This window comes from Megalops cyprinoides, chromosome 13, assembly GCF_013368585.1.
Source record: "Megalops cyprinoides isolate fMegCyp1 chromosome 13, fMegCyp1.pri, whole genome shotgun sequence".
NCBI lineage: Eukaryota > Metazoa > Chordata > Actinopteri > Elopiformes > Megalopidae > Megalops > Megalops cyprinoides.
In genome coordinates, this window is record NC_050595.1 from 26,345,881 (window position 1) to 26,363,929 (window position 18,049).

Below are 18,049 nucleotides of genomic sequence, written 5' to 3' on the forward strand. Positions count from 1 at the left end.
AGAGCCGCGCAGTCGGGCCAGGTGGGAAGCGCTGCAGGTGAAATGCAGCCCGACAGGTCCGATGAGAGGCCATGCCCACTGCGGTTGCCGAGCGACGGACGGCTCCCTCGGCGCGGACGCCGTGTAACGTTAGACGCCGGCTTCCGCGGGACGGGGGTCACAGCTCTCCTCAGACCGTGACGCTGTGTGAGGAGAAACAAAGACCTTGCTGCTGTGTCTCTTATCAGCTGGGGAAGGAATTCCTGCGCTGGGCTGTCAGGGCGGAGCGCGCTCTCTCTCGCTCTCTCTCTCTCTCGCTCTCTCTCTCTCTCTCTCTCTCTCTCGCTCAATCACAGTGCCTTGAGGGGGGGGAGGCAGGGATCGGGTGTTAGCAGTGCGCGTGTGTGTGTGTGTGTGTGTATGTGCTAGTGCTCTGGGGACAGTGAAGGAGCAGTGGGGTGGAGGTCTTTGCCACGTTTCGGAGGAGACATGCTGAAGTACGGCTCTGGCGGCACGGTCACCACTACGGCCAATGGCGAGGATCCACCCAGCCAGGTAAGGAGGAGCAGTGGGGGGACAGGGGGGAGCAGGGAGCCAACGTCCCGGGACAGAGGAGCTGCTCCAGCCTGGTCAGGGCTCGCAAGTCTGGTCCCCTGTCGTTGGAGTGGTGTGAAAAGTCGCCAGCTGGTTTGATTGTTTGTCTTTCTCCCCTCCATCTCCCCCTCTCCCCTCCTCTCACTTCTCTCACGTGTTTCGCATGCTGGCACCTTCCTTGCTACTTTGTTAATAGCTCGCCCACGTCTCCGCTAATCATTCTGATGTTTTTCTATGATGGTGGGCTGGGAGAACTGGAACTTCCATTGTTTGCTCTGTGATAGGTTTATATCAGCCTGGCACTAGTGAGGACTGGGGGGATGCTGTCATGTTTATTTTAAGAGTGCTCTATGCAGAGAACACTTTAACTTTAAACTGCAGTTAAAAGGCACTTTCACAGAAAGGAGGATGCCTCCGTTTACAAATGCATGTACTGAGGGTTAGATATGGATACAAATTTACATTATATTGAAGTCAACATAGAAGAAATGAGAGATTAATCAGTTCTTTTGATCATTGCAAACAATCTCTCAGAAAACATCATTTTGGTAAATTGCTCTTTTAAAAAAAACGTTTTCAAAAATAGTGCACTGTACAATTTGCTAAGAATCCCTAAGGCACCTCTTCAGTTAGTTTTAAAGATTTAAAAGAAGGATTAAAAGTTAAACTACCAGTGCTTGCACTAACTATATACATGGACTCTTTGTATCAGTCACAATTGGATCCTTGTTGCTTGTGTGGTGTCTTGACCTGCCATGCTTTAAAATTAACTGCAGTTTGGATAGCCTGCCATAGTCCTTTGTTGAGACCATGAGCAACATTCACCTCAGTCCCAGTTTTTGACACTTTGACAATCATTTACATTGAGGGAGAGGCTTGAATTCAGGTGTGACTTGCATTTAGTTGTTGGCTGGTTGTCGTTAATGCAATAATCAAAATTTGCAGTGCATTAACTATGACTTTTTTATACTGTTATTGAAAACATATTAATTAATGTATATATGCTGACAAACATACAATTGTGCAAAATGTGATGTGGAGGATCACATTAAAACAATATTGTATAATGGTTTGATAAACAGAATGTTGCATTTACAGCCTTCTTTATGATGCTGTTTTAATTTAGTTCTGCTTGTGTCCATGTGTTCCTTGTCTGTTTGTCTGTCGGTATGTCCTGGCTCCATGTCTGTTCTTGTTCCATGCTCCTTCATACGTCCAGAGAAGGATCCGTCGTCTTAGACTGACTTTGCACTCCAATGATCCCTCGCCTGGACAAGATGAGACCCAGGGAGACGTCCCGAACAAAGTTAGTCCCTCCGCGCACACCGTACCCTCGCTTGACACAAAAGACCCTCGACATGCTCAACCTGTCATCAAGCCTCTTTACCTCCACCTGTGCCTCACCCAGCCCCACTCCCCCCCAACCCAACCTATATCCTGTCCACCTGGCCTTGTAATATGACCTTTACCTATTTATCTGCACCTGTGTCTCTCCTAGTCCCTGTATCAAAACCTTTACCCCCTTTACCCGTGCCTGGCCCAACAACGCCACCTTCACCTCACCCCTGTATCCTGCTCATTTCTCTTCCCTAAATTCCTGCGCCTCACCTCTGTTACCCCTCACACCATTGCGTCACTGGTCTCCTACCCTCTGGGGTAAACAAAGTGTCCCCTGCCTCCCTCAGGCTTGTGACAGTTTGTGCTGGTGTCCCTTGGCATTCCACTCTCAAGTGTTCCTTGTGAGTCATTCATTGATGGACAGCATTCCAGCCTAGCAATGTTCAGTCATTAGGAACTCCAGCTGAAGCCAGTTAGATCAGCACTTCTGATTTTGTTGCGCAACAGTATTTACTTATAAATAAAGGGCTGCTTCCAACAGAGTTTCTGAAACCTCTGTTTGCATGGCAACCAACAAAAAGATATAATGGGAGACACACAGTATGGTGGTAATGGTATGATACCACTACCTCCTCTAGGGTAAGATTTTGAAAACCCTATTCTATGTAACTTGCCTGTAAATATTCATAGTACAGCTAACTTATTATATAAAAATATAGGCATACAGATATAGATCTATACATATTTATGCAGCTAACCTCCCCAAGGTTTAAGTTATAACAGTACAGCTAACAGGGGCTTTGACATGCAGCAGTGTGTTCTTGGCTGGCCGCATGCCTTAACGCACAGGATACCACTGGAATTGGTCAGCCTTGACTGCAGTTAACAGAGACAACAGCGTAGCGGCGTTCACAGGTGACCAGCTGCGTCGGGGGGCCTGGGACGGCCATGTTACCTTACCAAGGCTGAAGTCTTTGTCTCAGGCCAGCTGCGTGGATTACCATGTGCCCTCGCGCCAAGGCGCTTCCCGCTAACAAGACGCGCGGCTGGGAGAGGCCAGGCCACACTGCACGTCGCATTAACTATCCCGGGCCATTGACTTCGGGAGATTTCTCAGATAATCGCCGCATGGGGGGATTAGCACGTGCACTCGCTGTGAAAGTAAGAGCGTGCAAACAAACTGCCCTCGGCCCCGCAGAACCTGCATGGCAAACACGTGCCAAGTCTGGCAAAAAGTCATTAGTGGCCCTGCCTCTGCAGCTAAACCACCAGCTCCTCTTGTACCCTTCAGGTTAAACCAGTCCTATCCATAATGAACAAACTCACCAATGAGTAGAAGCACTGACTCCCTCAACACTAGATTCGGTCGATATTCAGAACTCACACGCTGAACTTCAGTGGACTATGATATTTCCATATTTCACATCTGAAGGGTATCTGATTAATGGTAATTCACTGACTAATAGCGGTCCTCCTGCACTACAGTGCTGCCTGAATTTTCCCCTCGGTTACTCATCAGAACATTAGGGTGTTAGCAGTCAGTCCTTATCGCTGCGCGTACGTTTTGCTCAGTGCAGGGCCGTCACTATGGGGGTGCACCCCCAGACAGACCTCAGTGCACCCGCAGTTGTCTCCTTCCCGATGTCCCGATGCCTACATAGTATTTATTACGTTTTTCAAGATATGACGTTTTTGTGCCCCCCGTGGTTTGCAAGTGCACCCCTCTGTATTTTCTCTGGGCGCCGAGCCTGGCTCAGTGACTCACTCCGTACCGAAACCTGGACAGCGGTGCGCTCTGCCTTAACGCCGGCGCGCGAACAAGAAAGACCAGATGGGACGAGATGGCTGAGAGAGGAAGGGAGGGGAAGCGGGAGGGGGAGGTAGACGGAGGGCAGGGCCGTCTTGTGTTCAAGATGTCAGGATTCGGTTTCATCTGCGACAATGAGGGAGGAGGCGATCCTGGAATCAAACGGGCGTGTCTGGTAAAAGTAGCCAGCATATGCACAGTACACAGTGTAATACACCAGCCCACAGAGAACAGGCTGGCACTGCCTTGCACTGATGACTGACATTCACTTTTGCACCTCAAGCACTGTGGCTCAGTTAAGGTAAAATGTCTTGAATGGACCTGTGCCAAGCCTTAATACGCTGAGGCAACATCGTGAAATTTATTTTGCTCTTTTACATACATGATACCTGACAATTGAATGGGCCTTGAAAACAGAAACCAGATACAGAGTCAAAACAAAGAACAAAGGGCCTCTTTCTCTGTGGTAACAGGGGTCATAAAGTCTCAATGAATGTATCTACAGTATAGTCACTCCAGTTATGTCACATAACAAACGCACAATAGCGGCTACAGTGTACACAAGTAGGTGATGGAAAGCTGTGAGCACTTGCTGTGTTTGCATCTTCTTTTGCTATGATTATAAGGTACGGGCTCTGGACAGTATTGAGGGAGGGAATAACCTCCACATGCAGCCCTCATGCCGTGCGATAAAAAAGAACAGAGATTTATCCAAAGGGGAAGCACGTGACCAAATGTCCAGCTCTAGAGGCAGTGAAAACAGTGGCGTCATTGTTTCCCTCTTCCTTATCTCCTCTGGACGGAGAGACGCCTCTTTGGCTGTGTGCAAAGTAGCGAGTTCTACTGGAAAGGCACAAATATTGACTCAGTGTAGTAGCTCTTTCCTCTTTTCGGAAATGGGGCAAATAGTGGGCACTCGAATTCCCTGAGGAAGCAGGTCACCCAGCCCGAAACACACGTCTACGCACAGACGGCTCATTATTGAGCTGGTGGTTTCCCCTATGTAGCGTGACCGACAATGCTTTAGAGGATACAGGTGCCATAGAGAGGGCAGCATAAAATACTAATGACCCTGACCAACAATGGCGTTAATTCAGAAATACGAGCTGGTAATCGAATATGATGCAGCGAAACAAAGCGTTTGTAGATACAAGGGTGAAGCAGAAAATATCATTTGTAAACACAAGTTACAAGTTACTGTGTCAAGTAAAGCAAGTGCCTCACGATTCACCATTGCAAGTTGCCTGCAGCGTAAATTACAGTGTGCAAGCTCAGAGAGGTAATTAAAACAACCACTCGACAGTTTAAACACACAAAAAACTCTTATCTAAAAGTTGACATAGATGAGTTCTGTCCATTGACATTCTGAAGTTCAGCATGTAATGTCTATGGGATGTGTTCCATGTAATAAGAGGTTGTTTCTCTGCTTCACAGAAGGAGGAGAAAGCGATCAATGGCACAGGGAGGAGAAAAAATGGCTACATGGAACCAACAGCACAGGTAACAGGGTTTACAGCTAACTAGCCTCCGTTACCAGCCATGTCTAAGTAAGAATAAGGCAGACCTGGCATGCACCTGGAAAAGAAGGTTTGACAAGCAGACAAGGGAACAATGCGGGGAGGTATACTAACACTGAACTGTTAATGTAGCAGGTTGGCTTTGGAAATGAAAACGTGCTGGCATTGGTCTATGTTTGTATGGGTTTTATAGAGTAAGCCCATGTTGCTGATTCGTCAGACACACACACGCCCACTCCCTGTTGTCACTCCCACCAGGACTCTGTGGGAGCATCATCAGCAGGACCATGTGCCTCTCTGTTGTCCTGCAGTGTTAACTAGGCTGGCTACATACCCCATTTCATTCAGTACTACAGGCCTGTCACTGACATGACAACATACGGAGTTTTGCCTGTAATATTACGGCCAGTACCATTATAAACTTAAAACCAGATAAATAAATGAATAAAATAAAAATGAAAGGACTTATTAAGAGCTACAAGAACTACTGTAAATTTCTAACTTCATAAGTCAGTATTCTGATGCTTGAAGCAAAATCAAAGGTTGCATATCATTTTCTTATCACATACAGTGCTATATAGTAATGTATGTTAATGCATGGTGAAAATTCTAAAAATACAAAAATATTTGCATATATGCACACATACTGTTTTCTGCATGTATATATATATATATATATATATATATATATATATATAGAGAGAGAGAGATGCATAAGCATTTTAGCACTTTATCATACTTTTAATCTCTTCAAATGGAACAGGCTCTGTGTGCTAATACTGTTAACATAAAGGACTTGTGTGCTGCTGTCTCTGTGTGTGCACTTCCACTCCTTTAAAACCAGGTTTGCAGGGACATGATCCCCATGAGACAGCAGGAGCCTTTTATTAGGCTGCAGAAACATGACACCGCTGCATTCAGGACAATTTTCTTGCCATTGTTGTTCTTCACCCTCCAGTTCTGAGTACTCAGCAGCACTTCTGAAAATGCCTGAGAGAGCGCGCATGCGCACAGACACACAGGCGCACACACACACACGTACACACACACACAGGCGCACACACACACAGGCGCACCCAGACACACACAGGCACACACACAGGCGCACACACACAGACACACACACATGCACACACACACACACGCACACAGACACATACACACACACAGACACACACGCACGCACACACACACGCACACACACACAGATACACACACATGCACACACACAGACACACACAAACACACTGACTCATTCAGGCATACGCCCTTAAACTGACACATTAACACATACACACAAACAGAAGCACACTCTCACACAGAAGCGCACACACACACACTACCGCTTGCCTGCATATACCCTTAGGCTCACATGTGAACACGCATGCACACACACACATACACACACATACACACACACACAGAAACATGCATATACAGACATATGCATGCACATGCAAACACACACACTTACACAAACTCAGGTGTACACTCTGTCACGCACAAAATCGTACACAAACACAGACTCACAACAACACACTCACTTACAAACACAATCTCATGCATGAACACATACATACCCAGACTCATTCACACACACACACACACAGACACACACACACATATATTCACACACATACACACACAGATACACACATATATATATTCACACACACACAGACACACACAGAGGCACGCTGCGTACCTGGAAACCTGACCGGGGTGATCCTGTCTCCTCCAGCACCTTGCCGCTGTGACCAATGGGGTGCGAGAGAAGTCGCCCCAGCGGGGAACCAAGGCGCAGAGGACGGGCGCTGACAGCCAGCAGGAAGTGATGGCGTGTGAGTGGTCCGTCAATCACCTGAGGGACCAGATGAACTACATCCGAGAGGTGAGCGGAGGCTGGCAGTCACCTGAGAATGGCCTGAAAAGAGCCTGACATGGTGTGCTGCGTGTGTGAGAGCCCAGAACCTGCGGAGGAAGGGGCCCTCACACAGGCCGGGGAATTCAGACGCGCATGAATCCTACTGATGGATCCCTGGATGTATAAAAGGCTGGGTAGATATGTAGGGTACTGCATGTCTTTCTAAAAGGACACAGATATTATCCAGGGTGCTACTTAACTGCTGATGTACAATTCTGTGTGCTCCATCCTGTCTTTTAACTCAAGGAAATAAGGACAGGAGGATGAAATAGCCATCTCTCTCTCTCTCCCTCCCCCACAGGTGAGAGACTCCCTGGAGAAGGTGAGGGAGCGGATGTATGGCCAGTTCGGCGGAATGCAACAGTCAATGAGCAGGCTTTCGCAAGACATAAGAGTGAGTAACAATGTGTACAAAGTGGAGAGCAGGGAATCCGCCTATGACAAAACGAACAGGCATCTGGAATGACAGTCGGGTCTTGCTGTGACGCCCCACCCCAGTGTCATGTCTGGGGCACAGCTCTGTCGGAAGGTGACATGTTGTCTATGCCCCCCCCCCCTCCGCCCACAGTCAGCCAATGCTCAGAGACAGCGGCTGGAGTCAGAGGTGAGGGTACGGACTGCAGCGATGGAGAGCTTTGAGCAGATGAACAGCTCCCTCATATCCGCCAACATCGACTTGCAGGTATGTGATTAATGACTCACGCAGGTCACTCACAGCCCTGCCTCGCCCAAAACACCCCCGAGCACGTCCATCACCCTGACAAACAACTCCGCACCCCCCCCCCCACCAACAGTGCAGGTGGGAGTGAATGACTATATTACCCAGCAGAGAAAATATTCATATGCTGGTGAGCAGGGAGAATATTTTCACAGATTATGATTGCATTATAAAGTACTTCACTCTCTCCAACCCCCACAAACAGCAAACAACAAACAGTTGTTACTGTTTGTGGGGGTGAGAGAGAGTAAAATACAAGTATTATTACAAAGCACAATTATATATATATATATATATATATATATATATATATATATATATATATATATATATATATATATACAATTATAATTATGCAATTATAAAGTATTTCACTCTCTCTCTCATCCCCACAAACAGTAATAACTTACTGATGTACTGTTTGTCAGTGACCCCACTAACGTGTGGATGGATCTCCTGTGCAGAAGTCCCTGCTGCAGAGCTGTGCGGAGCGGGTGGAGGCCCGGGACAAGGCGAAGAGCCAGTGCAGCTCCTGTCAGCAGGTGGAAGAGAAGCTGAGGGAGAGGGAGAAGGAGCTGGCCGCCGCCCGCGCGGAGAACCAAACCCTCCGACTGCAGGTACTGCACACCCCCTGGGGCAAACACACATGGTACAGGCCAGAATTCTGCAGCAGAGCACAAAACTGCTGGGAGAGCCGAAGGGATAAATCGGTGGGGGAGGTTGTCAAGACATGCAGTACAGCTCAGTAGCTGTCATGGGAAATAGTGATGCTGTGGACAGTGGGAGCAGTTATGGGCTTGACAGTGTGAGTAATAGACAGTGCATGATAGATAGGACAGTGATGGATTGTTCAACATAGAATATGCATCCCCCAGGTCTGGCCTCACGCAACTGTGCCAAGCACCTGATATAACAGATGAGCACCTACAAGACATCTTTAAGACAGTCTATCTATAAAAATGCCAGATAGCAGCTGGCAGGGGTATATATTGAGATAGGGGCACAGGTATGTCGCATGATCTCAGAGGTAACCTGAAAGCCACCAGGTCACCAGACTACCAGGGCAAAAGCAGAGCTCAGGAGAAAGGTGGTTCTGGTGCTGGCTAATGGGAGATGCGCGGTGTTTACAGGATGGTGACTTTGATGTTGCCTCCAGCTGGCCAGATACGGGCTGTTCTTCCCTGTTATCCCTTCTCATTTCTGGGCTACTCTGATCTCCTCTGCTGCTACGGATTTCACTTGTCAGCACTTCTGAGTGTGGTCAGTTGACAGGTCTTAGACTGACAATCTCCTTCCGCTGAGTTGCAGGTTACAAAATGTGGTCATCTGAAACGTTTGACCACATCCAGCAAAGACATAAAACCTCTGGAAAGACTCGTCTGAACAAAGCAAACTAGCCCAGAAATGTTTTTGCATCATATCTCTCTGTATCTTCATTAAAAATGAGTGTGAATTGTTTTAGGTTAATCTAACAAACTATGTTATGAAAAAATCATAAATCCATAAAGAGACTGCACACTTATAAACAAGGCAAACATTTCTCATATAGGTTAACAGTTACTATTAAGTTGCTATTGATAACATAAACTGAGGGGATAGAGTGGTATTACCTAGTATAGTAATGGGGTATGCTGTAGAATTGAACTGCAATGATTAACCACCACTGTAGAGACACATCCAGCAGAAAAAAAAAAGTTACAGTATTAGGTCATGTTGCAGGGGGCTGATGTGCAGAAATAGACCAATGTTGTGTTTTATTCTCTGACAACAGCCCAAACTCTTCCACCTGCAGTGTGAGTCCTCTGGTGGAGTGCCCACGTTCCCGTATCTCGCCTAACAGCTCTGTGGCTGTATTCCGTGCGTTAGGTCGAGGCGTCTCAGGAGGCCAACTCCCAGGCGCTGCGGGAGGTGACCCAGAAACTGCAGAGCCAGCACAAGGAGCGTCTGCAGGAGGAGCAGAGGAAGCATGTGGAAGAGATCGAGGCTCTGCAGGTACACACCGCTAACACCTCGCATGGCAGTCCCTCCGAGGGCTATTTTCAGCCAAACCGGGCACTGGAAAGAAAAGCAGCCCGCTCTGAAAGTCAAGAAAGAGCAAGTTCATTTGCTGGATACTATGTATGTCGATGACAGATGCCCCCGTGTGGTCAGTTGGAGAAAGTACAACGCTGCAGAATGCATCCAATGCAATGTACTGTAGCTTCAGTGCAAACTTCGGAGATCCCGCCGCCAAGCTGTAACGAGGTAATGGTGCCAATCGTACAGACTGTATCCATTCACGTGTACTGTCTCAAACACAGGCACAAATCGATGAGTACTTGAGGAAGCTCGAGGAGGCTGAGAAGAATGCCAGGATAGCAGAGGCAAAGATAGCTGAACGGGACCAGAGGATTAGCGAGGTGGAGCGTCTGCTGGACTGCATGGCACAGGCAAGGCCCAGGACCACACGCATGCAATGGAGGAAGAATATTTACCCTTTCATATGAACAAAATCTGAATAAATTGTATCTGCATATAGATGACTATTATTATTATTATTATTATTAATATTAACGATGATGAATTTTAGGATGAAGAATCCTAAAACAGCACACTGCATGTTTATGGTGGTTTGCGTTCTGGGGAGACTGCATGTGAGCAGCTTTCCTGCACTGAACAAATGACCAGACAAATGAATAAACAAAGTAACGACTGAATATTGGCCCACACTTTTACAGGAGAAGGGTCAGCTGCAGCAGAAGCTGGAGGAGTGTGAGACACGTCTGTCCAGACTGAGGCAGACTGACCAAGTGGATGCAACCACAGTCAGGAGGTGAGGAACAAAAGTTTGGTAACACTGACATTAATCCACACATCTTAGACTAAATGTGTCTGATGGGCCTCTCTGTATATCACAAACTCCCGACAGAGTGGATAGAGGTTCCACGCTGACAGCTGCAGCACTCATTAGCAGGAGTGTTACTCACGGAGTGGTTGTCCTGCAGGTCTCAGCAGTTGGAAGAGGAGGCTTCAGAGCTGCGGGAAAGAATCAAGCACCTGAACGACATGGTGTTCTGTCAGCAGAGGAAGGTGAAGGGCATGATCGAGGAGGTGAGGGAGATCTCACACACACACACACAAACAAACACACACAGACACACACAAATGCACACACACATACACACACACACACACACACACACACACACACACACACACACACACAGATACACCAAGATCCAGATGCAGAAGGGCATTCAGCCTCTCAGTGAGATACTACACACCACACACTACACACACACATGCGTACACATGCACACACACTCACTCACACACTCTCTCTCACACACACACACACACACACACACACACACACACACACACACACACACACACACACACACACACGGATACCCAAAGATCCAGATGCAGAAGGGCATTCACCCTCTCCGTCAGATACTACACACCACACACTACACACACACATAAGAGCAAAAGTGGACACAACACTGCAAACACCAGGAGCATTTACACAGGTTCAACAGGACAGAAAATGATATGGTAGGACATCATCATGGCTAACAGAACAGCAGCATAAGTAGTAAAGACAGTGACATTAACAATGACTAACAATTTCTCTGTGCCTGACATTGTCTTTGTTCCTTGTTGTTGGGAATCTGCAGGTTGAAATGTTACGGTCTAGTGTGGTTCAGAAGGATCTGTACATTACAGAGCTGTTGGACAGAATTGCCATCATTGAATGTGAGGTAAGACTTTACTGAGACTTTACTTGTTCTCTTGTGCTGGAAGTTACTTTGGATAAGAGCATCTGCTAAATGTATGTAATGTAACATATAACTGGGTATTACTATGGATCTATAACTTCAAATGAGGTCTTACCTGTCTTTCTAATATCTGTCACACATTCTATGAAGGGTCCTACATAAGAGCTACAAAATGCACTCATAAGCACTACATAAACATTCTTAAACACTTCACCATCCATGGCGAATGTGAATTACCACAATATTTCTGTTTGACATGACCCTTCATAAAAAGTGTTACCCCTTATGAGTGGTGTATCATATACACACAGAATGGCAGTACATAGAGACTTTAGAGATGTGCAGGTCTCTGTGACACTGCCATTTTGTATGTAAGTGATAACAGGGTGTGGGCACTCTTGTAACTCCTATTGCCCCACTTTGGTCCTGGAGGGTTCCAGAATCTGTAGACTCTACCCAGTTTCTGACAGTGGCAGTACTTGATACCTGGATAGACAGATTCTGATTCTCTAGGACAAAGGATAAATAGCTCAGTACTATAATACTGTGAACATCTCTTTAAAGGGCCTTTCACTGCACGTCTGATCTCTTCACCAACCTGCATCTGACTCTTCCTTTTCGGTTTGCTCCTTTTCCTAGAATAATGAGTTAGAAGACAAGCTGAAGTATTTTATGTCTATGCAGAATGAGAGTGGGGGTGCAGTGCAAACAAGAGACATTGGGGTGGGCTGTGATCTCCCAGTAAGGTAAATAATACATATTCGGTTAAAGATCAAGGTTAAAGGTGTTTTTGATAGCCATTGTAAAAGTACGGTTCTAAAAATCTATTCCCATTATGTTCTAACAGACCTGAGCCACAGCCACAAGAAGAAGCCCAGTCCAGACTACCCAGACCGAGTCCATTACTCCCCAGCAGAATTGATTCTAGTTTACTCAAGTATTCCCCACTGCAGTACAGCTCAATGCTAAAATCCAATCCTGACCAGCCCAGTAGAGCCTTGCGCAGCCCAACACAGGCCACCACTGTCCCTGTAAACCCGAGCCAGTCTGGCTCACCACAGCACAGTAGGGAAGATTCCACATCAACACAGACCACCTCCACCTCAGCCCCCTCCAGTCCGGAGCGGCCCACTCCGGCCCCGTCCAGTCCACAGGCGAGGTCAAGCCCGTCAAGAATTTACACGCCTTACATGAGACTGATGGAAATTACTGCAAAGATGAACATAGAATGAGATAAGGTGTTCCTGCAATTGACAATCCCCAGGTTGCACTCCTGATGCTGCTTGCATGTAAAAAGTTGCAAGGAATGTCCCAGATGGCAGCTCCAGTATTACCTTAAAGCTTCACTGGTGTTTGACATATCAACAATGTGTGTTTCTTTGTGAAGAAATGACCACATGTGGATGCTACAAAGATTTATTTAGCTCACCTCACACAGCATAGAGGGGTAGTATAAGTAGACTTTGCTGTATAGATGTAAATATTTTATTATAAATCTGTATATAAATTATTTTCAGATGGTGTTTTTGATGCTTTTTATTTTTGTTTACAATGAATGTAGTGATAAGGTTTCATGATATGGAATTTTGAAGTCATAATGGCAACCCTTTTTAAATGTACACCTGTATGCTGTATTTGTAATGTTTTTGTGATCGACTAATTCCTTTACATTTGCTCAGGACAAATGTGCTCATTCAATCAAAATATTTTATTACTGCTCAAGCAATTCACACAATATTTCTGAGTTATTTAATGTATCGTAGCTTTTTGCTTAATATTTTGCAAACCCCAGTTAAATTTTGAAAATGCTATATGATCTTGCTCTTTGAGAAAAATGCATAATTGTTGTTTTGGAAAGCTGCTGCTCCTGAGCCAGTGTCACTGGCACATTTGTCTACACTGCCAGACCCACATATGTGAAACCACTAAGGTTAAATCAGCATTTTTAATGTAAAGATAAGTGGGGCTTCATTAAGTGCCTCTGCTCTAATGTTATATTGGGTTATACAGCTCACCTGATCCTTGTATTCATTTATAAAATCCACTATGTATTTAATTTCTCTAGGTAAAACAGATAATGTTGTCAACCATTAAACCTATTCACAGTTAAAATGGTAAAATTGTTGTCTTATGTTTTTTTTTAAGAGCAAGTATGCTTGTACATGTTGATGCAATACAAGATTAGGTCAGCAACAGATAATGGCACTTTCACTTCAGTATACCAGCACTTCACGCACAAAACAATTAACGTTAATTTACAGGTGATTGCCTTCTCTGACATCGTTGAGTCCTGCTTGAGTAAAATAAGGTTTCATTGTAATTAGACCCATTCATTTTAAAATAATAATTTAACACCAGATGATGCTTGCAAGTTATCTGAATAGTTGACATTGACACATTATACTCTGAGCAAGTATTGATTACAACGAGCCAGATTTAAAAATAGCCAAAAAATTAATAAAAAGGCGAAGATAATGCAGCAAGTATTGGTTACGACGAGCCAGATACTACTGTAGCCAGTTTATGATACACAGAATTGAGAATTGCGAAAGGGCACGTTAATGCAGGTGCACAAATACTACGGGGTGCAATATAGCAAAACTCTAGTGGTTATTGGTGCCATGTTCGTGTTTCCTCTTGCCGTACACAAGCTAACACTTCATCCTTGCACTTGCAGCGCATCTGCCACTGGGTGGAGGACTTACACTAGGCCAGGGTGCAAGAGTTTTCCCTCTTTAATCAACGTATGTCTATGGTACTTCCGGTTACACTTCCTGTTTTCAAATGACAGGCGAAATACCGAATTTGGAGAGAGCGGACTGCTTTCTTAACTGTAAAGAAACGTATCTAGCGACACCTTAGTTCATATAGTTTCATTTCCAGTTGAACCGTTAACTAAGCTCCCCTGTTATCGGTTTCGGAAGTATAACGTTATGTCCTCACCGTGGACAGAACGGCAGGGACACGTTGGTGATCTGCAAAAGAAGAGTAAAGAAGAGCTCTCTGACATTTTACTCCGCCAGGAGAAACTTCTGTCTAACAAGTAGGTTTGCTGCCCATACTAGCCATATCTAGTTAATCTAGCGACTAAAATAAAAACCTGTATATAAGCAGTGTGCGAGAACTCGGGAGTTCCTAGAAAACTTGAATCTACGCATGTTAGTTAATGTTCCATACTCGCTGTATTCTTTAGATTTGCACACGTGATTATTCTGCTGTTGTGTTAACGTCAACATGGGTGTATTTGCTTATTTGCCCCTATACATGTTGTAGCTGTTCCAGCAAATGATCTTGTTTGCCATGCAGGTAGTCAGTTGGATCAAGTGAAGAGTGCTTTGCAAGGATTAATGAACTGTATATTGCGTATTGTTGATTTATTATTTTATATAATTTATTATTTTGTATATTATGTCGCTGTTTTTCAAGGAGGTTTATTCAGTCCCTTCCTGACAAAGGGAAGAAGATATCAGACTTTGTGGAGAAAGTGCGTCAGGCCCTCGCCTACCATGAAGAGGAGGAGAGGAAGCGCGGCATGCTGTCGAGTGTCAGGGCAGAGTTGCAGTCTAAATATCAGCAAGCGCTGTTCCAGCGACAGCCCGGGAATAACACCCACGCGCCACGCGTGGAGCTTTCAGAGACACTGCAAAAAGCCAGAGAGGGCGGAATCCCAGCCACACCTGTCCCGGACACTGTCAGCTCTAACAGGGTTAATGGTTCTGTTGACGCCGGAGCATCCACAGTTGTAAGCATGGAGACCATGGTTGCTGGTGATGCAGGGGTCTTGGCGACCTCTGACAGGACAGAAGAAAAAGACCTCGTTGAAGCCTTTGAAAAGGTCACACTGTCAGGTGAAACCCTGGAGCCTGGCAGGTTGTCAAACGCCGATTCTAGCGATGGTGTCCGAGGCAACCCGTTCAGTCACGAGCAGACACAGAAGAAGCCACACTACATTGAAGTCCTGGAGAAGACGGAGCTCAACCCAGCTCCAAGGAAACCAAAATTTAAACCTAATCAGTGAGTATATTTCAAACTTGCAGTTCTCAGAAATATTTCCTGAACATTACAAGTATTACTAGCTTCTTTGTCTTAATGTGGAGCCTTTTGTTTTCAGTTTACTATATGTTGTAATACTCCACCTGTCAAACCTTTGAGGATGTACCAGTGTGTGACTGCATTGTGTTGAATCCTTGGTCATCCTAGGCTAGCCCAGAAGCCCGATGGCTCTCTGTCAGGGTCCTCCTCACCCAGCCGATCTCCCGGGGGAACGTCCCAGCTGTCTGCGGAGGCCAGGAGACAGCGAGACAGGAAGCACCTTGATGACATCACGGCTGCCAAACTGCCTCTGCTCCACCACAGCCCGGCCCAGCTCCTGTCTCTGGAGGAGTCATCTGCCCTGCAGCGAGAGCAGGAGAGGAAGTACGAGGTGAGGGGGCGTGTCATGCCTACAGGTGGGCGGGGCGAGTGGGTGGGCTTCGGGAAGGCAAGGTAATCTCTGCCGTCACTTTCCTTTTGCACAAAAGAGCAACACCTATGTGTTTATAAATAGAAAAACTAATCCTCATAGCACAGTGAATGAATGGGATTAGATTCGTTTAAGTACACATCCTTTTTGAGGGCAACTTATGCTTAGAGTTTCAGGTTCTGTAACCAGAACCAGAAATCAGGTGATTTTCTACTAGAGCAGATGAAATTACGAAACTCACTCAGGTAAAACGGCAGCATCCCATGTGGGATTTGAAACAACAGCCCTGTGGTCCAAGCACTATGGATGTGCTTTTCAAATGATTCGGTCTGTAGCAATGTGATGCAGTGGTTAAGCTGATTTCCAGGTGGGGCGCTGGATACTAACCAATATTTGCCCCCATAAATATCTAGAAACGGGTTTCACTTGAAAATTAAGCAACGTGAACATATGATGAATTTTTTTCATTTAATTTTGAATTTGAAATTTTTTTATGGCTCCCAAAATGGATTATATTAATAATCAAACCCTGCTGTTTTCTCCAAGTACTGAAACTTTTATACATGGAAATGAACAGCAATCAGTTCCATGTTGTTTATTGTACATTATTTTATGACGGGTTCTAAGACTGTACTTCTTGAACATTGATGAGGAAGAATAAAACTGACCACTGATTGTAGTTGTTGATTATTGATCTGTTACCCACTGTGTCACATATAATTGAATAACTTGATGAGAGCACAGCAAATGATCAGGCAGAACTTCAGCATGACTGACTGCAGAATGCCCTCTGGTGGATCTGATTTGCTTGCCTTGTTCAAAGAGTCGGGTGCATGTGTGTATGTGATTTTGCCTGTTCCAGGAGCTGCAGGCCAAACTGGCTGCTCAGAAGCTGTCCAAGAGGCTGGGCGTGAGCATGGGGAGCTACAACCCGGAAGGGGGGCAGATGGGAGTGTACAGGGAGGTGCACGACAATGCGTCCGGTCACTCGGATGAGGATTAGTCCAAGGGGAGTGTAGGTGGAACCTCGCTGCTGTCCGAACTGCTCCATCAGCATGATGTAGGAGCGCTCATGGAAAACTAATGAGGCACTGATCATCGCAGAAACACAGAGTGCATCGACCCCAGGATATGGATTCAAAGTCATGGCCGACTCTGGGGATTTCTTTTGGAAGTGTAATTGAAAGAATTACCTGCTCAGTTGGTCACCACAGACCTCACTTTGACATTTATTAATGGTCCTCTTCCAGTGTTAACAGGCACTGTTACGCAGTTGTTGAGTAAAAGATTCTATGCGTGTGTGGGGCTTAGGAATGTCTATAATGCAGCAGATTCAGGGTGGGTTTCAATCAATATTCATCCCCAACATTGATTTACAATTATTAAATGCAAGTGTTACTGTAAGTCTTCATGAACATGAGTTTGGCTTGTTTAGCTATCGCCAAGCTTCAGAAGGCAAACCTTTTTTATTGGAAAAAAAAAACAGTTGCATTTGCTTGTTAGTTATTATGGTTATTATGGTGTATTCTTTTACATTTCTACAACTGCACCAACAGTACAATGAACTACAGGAAATAACTCATTATGAAAGCATTGTGACAACATATATTTTTGTAAAAGGTTTTATTCTGTGATTATTTAAAATAATAAAAAACATTTCCATATAGTAAAACTTGCTTCTTTGATTCCTTATCTGCTTGTATTAATTTGTTATACCACCGGTTCCATTGAATGAATGTGGTTAATTTCAGCGTCTTTCAAAATTAACAAAACAGATTTTTTTTTTTAGTTAAATCTTTTGTTAACCCTTGTAACATGATGAGGACAAGGAGGAAGTGATTCGTAAAGTTTGCTAATGTTACAGTAATTAAGTAAGTGGTTCAGAGAGTCCGTAGATGGCTGGTGAAATATTGGAAAACGTGGAGGAACTGGGCCGGCATCTGAAC

At 45.3% G+C, this 18,049-nt stretch overlaps 2 protein-coding genes across 3 annotated transcripts; both read left to right on the forward strand.

The window, feature by feature from the left end:
• The first annotated feature begins 358 nt into the window (after positions 1-358).
• Positions 359-13,697, forward strand: LOC118788078 (myocardial zonula adherens protein-like). 2 transcript variants are annotated; one of them, XM_036543939.1, is made up of 14 exons: positions 359-534; positions 1,793-1,879; positions 5,153-5,218; positions 6,977-7,126; positions 7,461-7,553; positions 7,728-7,841; positions 8,342-8,494; positions 9,744-9,869; positions 10,178-10,306; positions 10,595-10,689; positions 10,862-10,967; positions 11,540-11,623; positions 12,281-12,387; positions 12,489-13,697. In XM_036543939.1, the coding sequence occupies exons 1-14, from the start codon at positions 469-471 to the stop codon at positions 12,871-12,873; spliced, it is 1,761 nt and encodes a 586-aa protein (XP_036399832.1). In that variant the 5' UTR covers positions 359-468; the 3' UTR covers positions 12,874-13,697. The 2 variants fall into 2 exon arrangements, with proteins under 2 accessions (XP_036399832.1, XP_036399833.1); XM_036543940.1 differs by having other exon boundaries at positions 12,326-12,387.
• Positions 13,698-14,437: 740 nt separating this feature from the next.
• polr2m (RNA polymerase II subunit M) lies at positions 14,438-17,647 on the forward strand. The gene is made up of 4 exons (XM_036544396.1): positions 14,438-14,684; positions 15,068-15,655; positions 15,842-16,064; positions 16,966-17,647. Exons 1-4 carry the CDS (start codon positions 14,575-14,577, stop codon positions 17,104-17,106), a joined length of 1,062 nt encoding a protein of 353 aa, XP_036400289.1. The 5' UTR covers positions 14,438-14,574; the 3' UTR covers positions 17,107-17,647.
• Positions 17,648-18,049: the final 402 nt, after the last annotated feature.

Bases quoted from the DNA above. Each gene is read 5' to 3' on its own strand.
- polr2m (XM_036544396.1), top strand. From the start codon at position 14,575: ATGTCCTCACCGTGGACAGAACGGCAGGGACACGTTGGTGATCTGCAA. The intron at 14,685-15,067 runs GTAGGTTTGCTG...CTGTTTTTCAAG, and splicing joins GAGAAACTTCTGTCTAACAA to GAGGTTTATTCAGTCCCTTC. The intron at 16,065-16,965 runs GTGAGGGGGCGT...TGCCTGTTCCAG, and splicing joins AGCAGGAGAGGAAGTACGAG to GAGCTGCAGGCCAAACTGGC.
- LOC118788078 (XM_036543939.1), top strand. From the start codon at position 469: ATGCTGAAGTACGGCTCTGGCGGCACGGTCACCACTACGGCCAATGGC. The intron at 5,219-6,976 runs GTAACAGGGTTT...TGTCTCCTCCAG, and splicing joins ACATGGAACCAACAGCACAG to CACCTTGCCGCTGTGACCAA. The intron at 12,388-12,488 runs GTAAATAATACA...ATGTTCTAACAG, and splicing joins GGCTGTGATCTCCCAGTAAG to ACCTGAGCCACAGCCACAAG.